The sequence below is a fragment of the Centroberyx affinis genome, unplaced genomic scaffold (assembly GCF_046629955.1).
Source record: "Centroberyx affinis isolate AG114_WGS23_722 - 3 ecotype Tasmania unplaced genomic scaffold, CSIRO-AGI_Caff_v1 ptg003763l_1, whole genome shotgun sequence".
NCBI lineage: Eukaryota > Metazoa > Chordata > Actinopteri > Beryciformes > Berycidae > Centroberyx > Centroberyx affinis.
In genome coordinates, this window is record NW_027281639.1 from 2,998 (window position 1) to 16,721 (window position 13,724).

Sequence of the window (13,724 nt, forward strand, 5' to 3'; positions counted from 1 at the left end):
ATAGCAACTAAAGACCCAGTGTGTTTTCACAACTAGGACAAAGGGCGGTGTACTATGGTAAATTGTATTGTCCTGTGAAAACCCCAATTGTGTTGATTTTCATGTTTTTACGTCAATCGAAGGTTTACATGCTTCTCGATGGGTTGAGAAACTTTCTTATGAAACCCTTTCAAAACGCCATTGATTGAATAAACTCAAAATTTAATTCTTAATTGTTCCTGAAAGCTTGACCTTTTGGGGTTTCGAGGTTTTCACCCGACAGAGACAATATGTTGCTCGTGTAATAAGTGGAGGCTGTTCTACATCAGATTTGCCGAAAATATCTTGCCTGCAATGAAAGTCAGTCAAAATGTCTGCATGTCTGTCACATTCAAGTAAGGAAAAAGCTAATAAACAAAAATACGAATGACTAGGATATGTCATATTTGTATCGATGTGTTAATATCGGCCTCAGGCCCTGAGCTTTGCAGGGCTACTTCAGGAGTGATTCACTCATTTCCTGTGTATGAGGTTTATAAGAAAACATGACTACGTCAGACTGCGTTGTACAAATTAAGCTGCAGAGAGACACATCAGAATCAACTTTACTCTCAAGTCAATACACATAAAGAGTGCCAGAAGCAACAGACGTTGTGACGATATGCATAATGTCTGAGAGTTTTCACCCTCCCATGCGGTTTTGTTGCAAAGCTCCATGGAGTTGTGCTTATGTTCTGGTGGTTTGTGAGCAAAGTGGTTGCATACATTTCCACAAGCTTCCACAAACTTCTTCTGAAGTCCAAACGCTGTTGCAGTGAGTTCATTTAAGCAACAAAAGAGAACCTTCCAGCATGGGCTGCTCTTAATCAGACTTAAAGCTGGCTTGACATGCTTAGGCAAACCTTTGTTGGGCAAATGTGCAGAGCTAGAAGTCTAATTAGTCTTGTGGTAAAAAAAAAGACAACTGACTAGTACTGACAACTAACTGGATTTTGCTACTTTTCCCCATTCTCACCAACACTCTCATACACTCATACACTGCACATCATTTCACCATCTCATGTATTTTCATTGTGAATATTATACCCTATCTCAAATACGACATATTCAAATGAAGAAATGCATTAGCTACTGTATAACAAGTGGAAATCTACAAATGTTTTCATCCCTTAAATAGACAAGACGAGCTCTCCACATGATTACAGTAACTTTCTATTTTCAACCGTTGCCAACCTACCAAACAAACCAAACAACTAGCAAAACAGGAACCGCCAAAGCCAGACATCCGTCTATCACCTCTAAACAGAACAACAGACAAGACTTTTTACTTAAGTCTTTTTTACAACCTGGTACCTACTGAATTAGGAATTACATTGTTCCCTATGAAAGCAAGCCTAATTTAAAATTTAAATCAGTTACATAACCCTTGGCCTCATGTACCATTACCCAGTGGACAATGCGAGAAAGGATGCAGACTGATGGCATTTGCCTTGTAAGGACAACTTATTCGATGCATCTTCTTGTTCACAACGTATTTTACAAAAAACCCCATAAAAAGGGAGCACAACATTTCACCTGCCCATCATCTTCTGTGTTTGAATCAGCGTCTCACAGCTGCTACCACAGTGTTTCCACACAGACAGAGCGTGGGTTGCTGTTTACCTTCTGTTGCTGCAGCTCTCTGATGGTGTCCTGCGCTTTCTCAAGGCTCTCGCTGGCTGTGTTGCATTGCTGCCGGACCACCGCCAGCTCCCGCTTGATCACGTAGTTCTCCTCTGCCTCCTGCGCCCTCGTCACCTGACCCTGGAACAGCGGGACACGGGTCAGAGTCAGCTGTGAAGATTTAGCTTTGTTTTGACAGCCAAATAGAAAACAAATACAGGCAAAGACAGACTTTACCAGAATAGGGAAATGGGCTTGGATCTATAGGAAATACAGCATTCCTTACTCGTTTTGCTTAAGGCTGACTTTGAAAAGTGTTACATGGGTGAACATGAGGATTTCTGAAGCCACATGGTGTTATAAGCTACAAGATGTGAATGTGGGATAGGTGATTTCTATCTATATGATATCTAATATGATACCAAACAAAGGAAATATACTTTTATCCAAAAATTAAATATGCTTTAATTCAAAGTGACAGGGACCCTAGAATTGAGCCTTGGTGCACTCCTAAACTTTTTGCATGCCACATGCAGGGATTGAACTTAATGTTAGAATTTCCATCATGAACAAACAGTTGTACATGCAGTCAGGGATTGCAGGATGGTCTTGTGGACTGAATGATGAATAAAAACCAGATAAAACAAAACATTCTGTCATGCAAGTGTGTTAGGAAGAGGGAGAGGAAGCAGTGCAGGAGAAGGCGGGGAAGGCATGAGAGGAGCAGAGGACAGGGAGGTCAGTTGGAAAAGTGTTTTTTTTTTTTTTTTTTACGATACTCTACCTGTATCAGTCTGTCTGCCAGAGCGGCACTCTCCTACAGCGCCATGAAGGAGAGGAACGAGAGGATGAGAAAACAAGAGAGAGACGAAGAGAGTGAAAGACAGCGGGACACCAGAGGGGATAAAGCCATAAGAAAACCCAAAGGAGGAAATTCGAGGAAAAGAAAGAAAAGAGTCAAATAAGAGACGAAGGATCGCAGGTCGAGGAACCAGTCATCCGACACAAATATGAAGAAGAGATTGTTTGTGTAGAGAAAAAAAGAGGAGGAGGTAGCAGTGAGATCAGTCAGAAAAAGCACACAAAGAGGTTAAACCTGTAGAGTCTCTCAATCGGAGGGACAGACCCTTGCTTACACATAGGCCCATTCAGTTGCACGCAAGCATCCACGCCCACACACACACACACACACACACACAGACAAGCTCTTCAAGAAAAAAAGAAAAACCCGCTCTCGATAGAAAAATGAGCTCGCGAGTTTTAAGCCCACAACGTTATCTCATTACAGCTTTTAGCGTTCGAACAGATCCGATGCCGATGTGAAGAGTCCTCCGGTGAGCCGTGTTATCTCGCCGATGCTCCGTAAGCCCGATTTGCATTTGCATTTAGATAAGCCGAGCATCAAAGCCCGCTCTCTTACCTTCTCCAGCGTCTCGATCCTCTGCTTCAGCAGCCGGTTCTCTGTGCGTAACCTCTGAACAGAGAGAGAGAGAGAACAGATGAGTCATTTTAACTGGCCTGTTCATTTTCTGATACTGCCAAAAGTGTAAAACTTGCTTTTAAAAATGCACACACACCTTGATCTCGATCTGCTCTTCCATTTCTTTGTTCTTGATTGTGGTGTATTCTTTCTCAAGTCTATGATGTAAAAAAAACAGCATAGCAAGATTATGCAGAGTTACTTCAACCATCGTAAAATGTAAGGACAGATCTAGAAAACAGATCTCGAACACTTGGCTGCTTGCTTCAGTGACTGATGTTTCATTTTATTGGAGATGCTTAAAAAGCAGACATCTCAGGAGGATAGCAGTGTGGAAGCACTTATTCCCAGGGTGCACACATCAAAAACGACACTACAAGCAAACAGCATGAGTGAGACTACGAATCCTACTGGGCTAGACTGAGCCCATCCACCCCCCCCCATCCAGAGTCTGGCTAGTCGCTGGCTGAATAATGAGCGCTCTTACTTCTTCATCCTCTTGGGGTTGTATTTGACCTGGTAGGCCCGGAGGATCAGCTTGTCTGGGCAGCTGTCGAACTGGTGGGGGATCACCTTCTGGAAGTGCTGGCAGGCCCACAGGGAAAAACACACACACACACACACACACACACACACACACACATGAGAGAGATGTGATTAGAGAGCTAAAGACAGACAGAGATCCTCATTCAGGTTTTATGTAGAGGAAGGCAGATGTACTTTTAGAAAAAAGGGAATGCAAGGGTGCCAGAGTGATGATAAGAGTGGCTTGGATAAAACTGTAGGTCCTTACACATACTGAGGTTTTTTGGAGTTTTAAAAAAAATATATTTTAAATTGTGGCAAACTATAGTGGTTCTGATATAACTTCTAGACAATAAATGACCTAGCCAACATCTCTGACATCCTTCACTGCTTCACATTACTTGAGCTGCACTTGCACTTAGGCTCCCAAATAGACACAAATATATTGATTTTGAGTTAAACTATCCAATATTAAATTATCTTTAAAAAAATAAGGCCCAGGAAGCCCATAAGTCCCGTGGCCACCCCCCCTCCATTCCAGTGCCAATGCAGTATTTTACTTTTAGACAAGAAATTGCAATGAGGAACATGTCCAAAGATACAAAGGCACAATGTCAAATAATGCCATACCTTTTGTTACCAAGCACAGAAAAACACAAAAAATACCACTAGTACTGCTAGTTTATTTGTGCATACAAATGATAAAACACTGAAAAAGAGAAGAAGAAAAAGGAAATGAACTGAGACAGAGAAACACTAAGTTGCTTATAATAGCTTACAAGAATTTATAACCTCCTCCTCTCCTTATCTCCTCTCCTCTCTCCTCTCCTTATCTCCTCTCCTTGTCTCCTCTCCTCTCTCCTCTCCTCTCCTTTCCTCTCCTTATCTCCTCTCCTTGTCTCCTCTCCTTTCCTCTCCTTATCTCCTCTCCTCTCTCCTCTCCTTGTCTCCTCTCCTCTCCTCTCCTCTCCTTGTCTCCTCTCCTCTCCTCTCCTCTCCTCCATGGTGGGACACACAAACACACAAACCGCTCTCCAATTATAGTAGTGGGATAATAAATATCACCCCAAATGCAAGAGAGAAAAGAAATCAAGGCAATAGAAAGAAGAGAAGCAAAATTATTCTTGAAAGTAAAAAAATATAATTAACTGAAAAAATCTAATCCCAATCCCAATCCCGTTGGTGGATCCAATGTTTTTACCAGTGAGGAACAGATTAACTTTACCCAATGCTAACTAACTCTCTCCTGCATTAGTAATAACCATAAACTGTAAATAACAGGGTATTAACACAGCCACTGTGTGCTGTTCTTGTTCTTTTCAAACATCAAGACTATGCCAGCACTTCTATAATTTGCTGTGAACATTTCAACACGCATTTCACTTTCAATACAGTCAATTCAGCGTTTGTGGATTTTCCATTCAAATTAAAACACTGACGTTTTGGAATAAAAGACAAAACCACACCGAATCATTCAGGCAGAATCGAGAATGAATGCTATTCCGTCATCAGCAGTGCCCCAGTTTGTATTTACATTTTTAGTTGATGGTGTGATGGCTGAATCTGCACAATAAACCCATTTCCGTAGCACGAACACACACACACACACACACACCCACAACCCTTTTTCCGTAGTTACCTGCGACATGCCCTCCATGTCCAGCTGAATGAGGTCAGTCTGGTTGTACTGCAGGATGGCCATGCCCACACGGAAGATAATCTCTAGGCCCTAGGGATATGTTGTATATTTAATAATACACGCTTAACAAATTGAATATACATATTAAAAACACATTTTAAAATACCTAAAACACATATTCAATTTCAATTCATTTCATTTACATGTCCACACAGAATGTGAGCTTTGAATAATGTAAAGAATATAAAAAAATTCATTACAAATGGCACCAAAAATGTTGAAGCGAACAGAAACTTAATAATCTAAATATAAAATAATACTTTCTTTGTGGAACACACTCACACGTACAGTAACTTCTCTAATAGAATAGCATGATACACAGCATGTTTCCTACCTCATACATGAAAATATCGAAGATGCGCGTGGCGACAGGCAGAGGGAGGAAGGTGAGGAAGAGGGTGAGGAACCAGGAGGAGGCGTACATGGAGGTGTGGAAACTCTGGGACCGGAAATGGACGTTCAGCTCAGGAAGTTGCTCCTGGGGAGAGAAAAAGAAAGAAACAGAGGAGAAAGAGAGAGAGAGAGAGAGGGGGGGGGGGGGTTCAAATGAGGTTACCAAAAGCTTGACAGTTTCAATACTGAAAGCACTGAAATTGAGAAGGCACTAAACTATACTATAAAAGGAACAAAAGATGTACCTAAGAGATACGGAATGATTTGCTGCCCCCTTGTGGTTAACATTTACACTGCAGGGCTCAGGCTTGTTCATATGGACTCTCCATCTCTTGCTTGTATCCCCCTCCCTCCCTCCCTCCCTCCCTCCCTCCCTCTTTACCTGTAGTAGATACTCAAACTGGTAGATACAGAGGCCCAGCTCGGCCATGCTGGGCTTGAACAGCTCCCTCAGACGGTACTCCTGCATCAGACGCACAAACACACAGAACGCCTCCTCCTCCGGCATCTGGGAGGGACGGAGAGGGAGAGAGAGAGAGAGAGAGAGAGAGAGAGAGAGAGAGAGAGAGAGAGAGAGAAGGTAGGGGTGTGGGTTATTTCACAAATAACCAAAAATGCCTTAATTGCCTTGCAATTTTTCAAAAACCTGCCACAGAATGATTTGTTTTGGTCACAATAATCACAGAAATCCTGGCGGGACTGATTACAGTCAGACCCACAAGCTCTCCGTGGCAAGATGCTGAGCCTTTGAGGAGAAATATCCTTATTATGGATCATTTTCCCTGAAGTAATTGACCATTACCTGCATAAGCAGCAGGCCGACGATGAATGCGCTGCCTTGGCAGTAGCCCACCTCTCGGTCCACTAGAGAGTACGCCTGAAAAACACACACACGTTCTGTTTGTAATGCTCTGCATTTACAGAGAGCTGAACAAGGTGACATTTGTAATCCTAACCGTGTTTCCACACTGCGAGCAACATGATCAACAAGCAACTGGAAGTCCATTTGTTTCCCATAGAGCTGAGCGACTGGGGGAAACTCAACCGATGTGCGGACAAGCTTGTCAGACGAGAAAACTTTTCACGGTCATCGGCCACAGATTTATGCACTTCCTTGTTTCCCTACTGATGTGATTTTGTTTCATGAACAATAGTTCCACCTGACAAATGCAAAACGGTTGAGAAGTTGATTCCAGCCATACAAAGCTTCCCAGTTCTCTAGAACTTGTATTTGAAAGACTACAGGAAGAAATGTCTCAAAAATGATACTTGGAGAATGGTTGCGTCCACTGTTGGGGTCGATGGTACGCTCTGAAGAACAACAATCCTACGGTCAGAAAGCCGTTTATCCCACTGGGCCGACGTCTGAACTCTCCACAAATGTCTCACCTTCATGACGTTGAAGAGCACCTCCTGGCCCAGGCTGTCCTGGCCTTTGAAGAACTCGTGCTCGGGGTAGGTGCGGGCGATGTCCCGGCGGATGAGCTTCTCGCAGGGCGACGACATCTTCAGCAGCTCCGAGTACTGGTTCTTCACCGGCATGTCGGTGGCGTTGCCCAGCAGCTGCCACACGATGGCCCGGAAGTGGTGCGGGATGCCCTTCCTGATCAACTCCTGGGAAGGTTAGATTGAGAAAGAGAGAGAGAGAGAGAGAGAGAGAGAGCGAGATTAAAGATAGATGTCTATTGATTAATACTCAGTTTCTTTACAGAGCGAGGGATGCCCTTCTAAGAATATCTAGGAGAGCAGAGGAGGCGGAGGAGGAGAGAGCGCTCAGCTACGGAATGATGAATGAGTTTTGATTCAGACGTATTTACACGGACAATTGAATATCATAAGATAATCAAAACCGCTCAGTGCATTGTGATTCATCGCTCATTACCGCTTCACCTGATGATTCACGCTTTCTCTCCCAAGAACGATTTCTAAATCCGAACTCTTCGTCTTTCTCGACAGGCGCCCAATGTCATTTCGCTCGCTTTGCCCTCGCTGCCATTTGCCCCCGGCTGTTTTTTCGGTTTTTTTGCCGTCCCCCTTCTCTCATCCATCTTCCCTTCCCCTGGGTTTTCTCTCTTTGTCCTTTCTCCTCTCCTGAGTCCTCTCTCTTATCCCCACACACATCTATTTCCTCTCCCCCGTCGCTTCGTTCTTTTTTTTCGCAGCCGTGAACTGAAAACATCAGTGAAGAGTCGACTTTTCAGCAACGTAAGGTAACCTTATTTTCAGATAACCGTGCGTTCGTGAAATCGCACAATGATCTGGGAATGGGTTTTACTTCCCTAGGGTTATGAACGTAAAGTCAGTTCACGTGAAAAAATGGAGCTGTTCTCAGGTGACAGAATTTCTTCTCTTGCTTTGTCTTTCTTTCATTTGCCTTTCTTCCTCCTACACTTTGCTGATACTATTCCCATATAACTATCCCAATCCATCTTTCCATTCTTCATTCATCCTTATCCATCCCACAATTCTCGCCATCCTTTCTCTACTGCTCATCCTTGGATCAGTCTCTCTTCACCCTTCAATTAATCTCTACCTCACTCTTACAATCCACTCACAACTTTATCAATCTTTCATCCTCTCTCTATTCACAATTTACCAGTGAGTCTCCTTCTCCACACTCATCCACCAACACGATCATTATCCTTTCTTCACCCCTTTCAAATATTATTTCTAAGGCATTTCTGCTTTCCTCGATGGGACACAGTAGAAAGTGATGGGAGACATGGAGCCTTTTTCCATTCTTTTCTCCATCCTATTCCCACCATAAGCAGTTCGGTTAATGGTGGTGTACAATTAAAATGCATGGGCATCATCATACTAAAAGCCTTGGCAACTGGCAGCAGATTCGTCTTCCCTGGATCTGACAGCTGCTTTAAACTCATTAAAAGTCACCAGTTCCAAGTTTCAAGTCTCTCTGCAGGATTCTCCACGCAGCGGGGGGGCAGAGATCATGAAGTCTGTCTGCCCAAACTCTCTTCGACCTTTGGGGACAGTCAGCAAGAATAAATCCTGGGAGCTCAGACTATACTGAGCTCCACATTTCTGACTATTAATTATAGGCACACAGGTAAGAAGCCCAGCTTTCCCAGAACGGCCTTATAAATAAAGTTAGAGCAGTGACTAGAGGTGACCCACCAGCCCCAGCATGCAAGTTACAACGATGAGTCAGGGATTTACAGTTGTGTTCCTCAAAATTATGACCATACTTCCCATAAACCTTGTTGCTACCTGTCACAAAAAGGATGTTTCAGTGTCTCAGAATTAATGTGGTAATAATATATGTTGATGTTACAATGCTAATATATAACATCTTTGATCCCTCCATCTCCCATGCCCACCTTCAGCAGCTTGTCCTTCTTGCGTCTCCACTCCTCCCACTCGTTGACGATGCGGCCCCAGAGGATCCAGGTGTCTTCCTCCAGGTGGGACAGGTTGGAGGAGGCCGAGGAGCTGGACACCAGCGAGGAGCCGCTGTTGCGCCGCGAGCCGCTCATCGACCGCATGGACTTGGAGTCGGCCTCCAGCAACCTGCGTGAGGAGACGGTTTAGAGCAGGAGGCGTCAAACCACGTGCCGTAGAGCAGTGGTTCTCAACCTTTTTCATATCAAGGACCCCTAATTTAGTCCACATTAGGGCCACGGACCCCCATTTGATGAGATTTAGTCTCTCTGACCCAAATCTGAGAATATTTTTTATTGTCAGATATGATTTTGTATAGAATTCCATGACTATCTGTACTGTAGGTAGAGAGATAACAGTGAAACTATGATCAAAATAGTCATTCTAAAATGACAAAATAATGAAGTTCATCAATTCATCAATTTGCTGGGGACCCCCTGGAATGCCCTCAAGGACCCCTGGTGGTCCCCGGACCCCACTTTGAGAACCAGTGCCGTAGAGGGCCGAGAGTCTGCAGGTTTTCATTCCAACCAACCAGCTGAACCTGCATACTCTCGGCCCTCCATGGCTTGAGTCCCCTGGTTTAGAGGGAGTGGAGGTACAAATAAAAGATTATTGTTCATGAAAACCAAATGCGTGCAAGGACCTACATAGCAGGGTGAAAAGAGTTTATTTATATGGCATTTCTGCTTTCTTCTACACAATGGAGAGTGGCAGGGAAGCTATGACATGCATTGAAAGTCATGAGCTAGATTTGAACACATGACATTGAGAGAATGTGGTACACTTTGTAATTGAGCTTGTCAAGCCAGCACCAAGCCCCGGGGTTTGGTATCTTGAACTAAGGAATCCAAGTTGACCCACATGAGTTGCACACCTGTTACTGGTTGGGTGCCTACATGACCATGTAAACCTTTTGATTCATATATGATTTCCAATATTTCCTTACATGACATACACTTGCAATTCATATAATATATGTAGCAATATGTCTCAACATGACATTAACTTTCAATTCAATCATAAACTTTAAATGTAAATCACAGTAGAAATATGTCCCTGCATGACCACGCATCTTTCAGTTCATATAAGAAGAGCAATATGTTTCAATGAGACTGGATAATACAGTTAGAGACTAAATTTGTCATTTGAGTCCTGAGCTGAAAATCTTTAAGGATCTGGGGTTTGAGGTAACAGCTAAAGAAAGATTAACCTCTTTGTCCTTTACAGAGAATGACAGAATTGTGATGGCGGTGTTGTGATACTGTGAGACTGCTCTGTAACCACAAGCTGGCAGGTTTGGTCCCACTTTGACCCCGACTGTCTGATTCTTTCGCGTCACTGGACTCCTTCCTACTCCACGGGCGACGCTCCTGACCTCTGACCCCTCTGGCGAAACGCATGTGAGAGCTGAATGCAGAATTACAGTATGTGCACCTATTTGCACTTTTAACAAAATGTCAGTTCTACTGCTTTTCTATTGAAGGCGTTTTCTGTTTACTGAGTGTTTACTGAGTCACCACTGGGATTAATAAAGTCTAAGCTTTTCTCGTGCAGTTTGTGTGTGTGTGTGGGGGGGAGGTATGTGTAACAAATTCCTAATTACACACATTTCCCATCTGGATATCTGGTGCTCTTAATTGTGTGGGTTTTGAACACAGGGATTAAGTCTTGTCCTAAAATAGCAAGTCATTTCCTAAAACGTGTCTGTGAAAGGTGTCTGCGTTTCCAGATATTATCCCTGTGGATATGTTATCATAAATTAAACTGATTAAGTGGTGAGCTTCCTGAAGAACATAACATCCAAAGTCCACAGGTTACTTACCGGAAGGCAATTAAGAGGTGCTTTGCTTTCCAGTGAATGTGTAGGGTAATGTCGTCTCCTGCTACAGTCTATAAACCACACACAACTGCATTGCATGAAATGTTACTTGGTCTGGTGACTGAGCCTGCAGCGCTCCTCTGATGGAGACACTGGAGCTACTGTGGACAGACAGTTCTCAGCATCATGGGCTTTACAGAAGCAACACTAAAGTGGAGATTATTTTACAGGCGGTTTAATGCATCCGGCACACACATATAGGAATTTATTTCTAAACCTAACCTATAGCATTATACAACGTTTTCTAAAACACTAACCTACATACCCGTTTTGTTTTTGGTGCCCAGTGCATTTAGTGCAAATATGGGTCATGCAGATTTGTGGTTCTGGGTCAAAATGATGTTGGCTTATGGTCAATTGCTTTGTACTGGACTGGGCTAAAAACAGGTAATATAAGTAGCAAAGCCTACACGCCCAAAGGCTCTGTGTGTAATAACGCTGCAAAATACAGTGGACTCCATTTCACTAACAATTACTGCTTCTTAAGCCTGAAAGCTATACGATAGGGATGGGACGATACGCTTATCTCATGATACAATTTGATACGCGACATGGGGTTCATACATCGATATAACCACGATACGATGTAATAAATAAAAGTTCAATGACAACAAAGTATGAATTATGTTTACTTCTGAGCCACAGATCTTTCTAGCAATGACATTGGCTAGCTAGAATGTAAACAACAATTTAAAAATGTCATTCCAAAGTGCAAATAATATCATTTGAACAGAGATTTTGTGAAATTGTGACGGTCAAGCCATTTCATTTGTGATTACTACAGCAGAATAAAATGTAATAAAATATCACGATTCATTTTTCTGCCCCACGATACGCATAGTCACTTTTTTGCATTGTAATATATTGAATTTCGATATATTGTCCCATCCCTACTATACGATGATTCCTGATATGTTCATGAGCTCAGATGAAAGCTACATGAAAAGCTCTGGCACAGCTTGTAAAGGCCACACACATCTCTCCTCTAATTTTGTGTGCTTCTGTGTTTTTTCGGCAACATCCTGTTTGTTTTTCCTCAAGGTAATTCAATGAGGAAGGTAATGTCAGTGGTTGCCATGTACCCCACTAAGGTTGGCATTTTCTACAGAAAGCGTCCTCTGCATGGGATCAGAGCCACACACTTTAATGTTATCAAATGGGACATTAAGCTGTGAAGTCTCAGCATGATATCATCAGCTTGCGAGTTTACTTTTGTTTCTAAATCGGCCCCTGGGTATTTTGATTTATCAACTGCCACCATGAATTTCAAATTATCTCCCATATTAGAATGAATTTGCTGCAATTTATGTCTGTTGTTTTAACACTACATGACCCCTCACTGTTGTCTGCAGCTAAAGCCTAGCCTACACTAAACCTTTAACTTGAGGGAGTTGTCTGGCTTCTTTGGCATCCTTTTTTATGCTATTGACCTACAAGGCTGTGGTGTTTTATTCAAACGACCTTACAGTGGAGACAAGCTATGCTGAGGTGGCAGTTATTACAGTTAGGCAAAACAGCTGCTTCACAAACACCTATTCCTCCAAAATCATTTGGTTGCTCATTTTAATCCTGCTATAACTCAACTTTGGGTCCCAATCCAGTCATTGAGAAACTCTAATACCTACGGGCCGTTCTCATTTGAATTCAAACTGCACTAAAACAAATGAGGAGTCTCACCTGTTCTGCTCCTCCAGTTTGGCCAGCAGCTCCAGCTCATCAGGACTCAGGTTCTCCGAGTCTGCCGGGGAGGCCGCCGGCGCCGACAGCACGGCGTCGTGGGAAGACGAGTCCGGGCTGAGCACCGGGCTGCCCGTGGAGGGGGGGTCCGGGTCCAGGCCGGGGGGTGAGGAGGGGCAGTCCAGCTGAGGGGGGGCCCCACCTGAGCCCTCTCTCTCCGGGCTGCCGCTGGGCGTGGACATGGTGGCGGTGACGGCGGGGGGCGAGGCGAGGCGAAGCGGTGTGCGGGCGTGGTGGGAGCGTCTCCTAACCTCACCGTTGGTCTCCCTCCGCAGTGAGGCTGGCTGCCGCCTGATTGGCCGCCTGGCTGGCCTTGGAGCCAATAGGATCAGAGGTCTTCAAACCTGTCACGGAAGTAGAGAGAGTTCAAATGAAATTGCGTGACAACAGATGATGACACAAAATGTAGCGAGGCAACAGTACACATGTCGTCCCTCACAAATGATGCAGTCCCCCTCTGGGCCAATCAGTAGCAAATATATCACCTTGTTTTGACCTATAATTGTAGGAGTACTTTTGAAAATGCTGGAACACAGTGGTGAGATGCATCATTCCCCCAAGTTTTATCAAAATCAGTGGTGTCTGAGATATTGCCCGACACATATATGAACAAACAACCAATCAAATGAATGAACAAACAGGAGAGCCATTCATCTGTGTTAATCCAGTAGCTGTTTTCAGTCAGCTAGTGTGTGATTCTTAGTGTCGGTGAATTGACATGAAAAATTAGGCTACTCAACAGAGACAAAGATGTAAAATGCAAACTGGACTGTAAGTTGAGTCATAATAGGTTCGATCCACAGTGAGATGCCCTATGACACATCCCCTCTGTCAAATAACTGCTACGAGGGAGCGGCCCTGAGTCACCGTAATGAAGTCATCCTGACTGAGAGCATCATGGTAACCCATTACAGCCACACTCTCACTCTTCACACTGACATGATGGACAGCAGGCAACAACGCCTTTT

At 43.7% G+C, this 13,724-nt stretch overlaps 1 protein-coding gene across 1 annotated transcript; it reads right to left on the bottom strand.

The window, feature by feature from the left end:
- Positions 1–1,641: 1,641 nt before the first annotated feature.
- On the bottom strand, positions 1,642–12,938 carry evi5l (ecotropic viral integration site 5 like; the record flags this gene model as incomplete). The annotated part of the gene is made up of 12 exons (XM_071540994.1): positions 12,697–12,938; positions 9,077–9,266; positions 7,128–7,352; positions 6,541–6,615; positions 6,121–6,246; positions 5,680–5,823; positions 5,286–5,375; positions 3,609–3,706; positions 3,219–3,279; positions 3,062–3,115; positions 2,426–2,458; positions 1,642–1,782 (listed from the first exon to the last, which is right to left on the bottom strand). Coding segments are annotated over exons 1-12 (1,479 nt in total), but the record flags the coding sequence as incomplete, so codon positions are not given.
- Between the last annotated feature and the right edge of the window lie 786 nt (positions 12,939–13,724).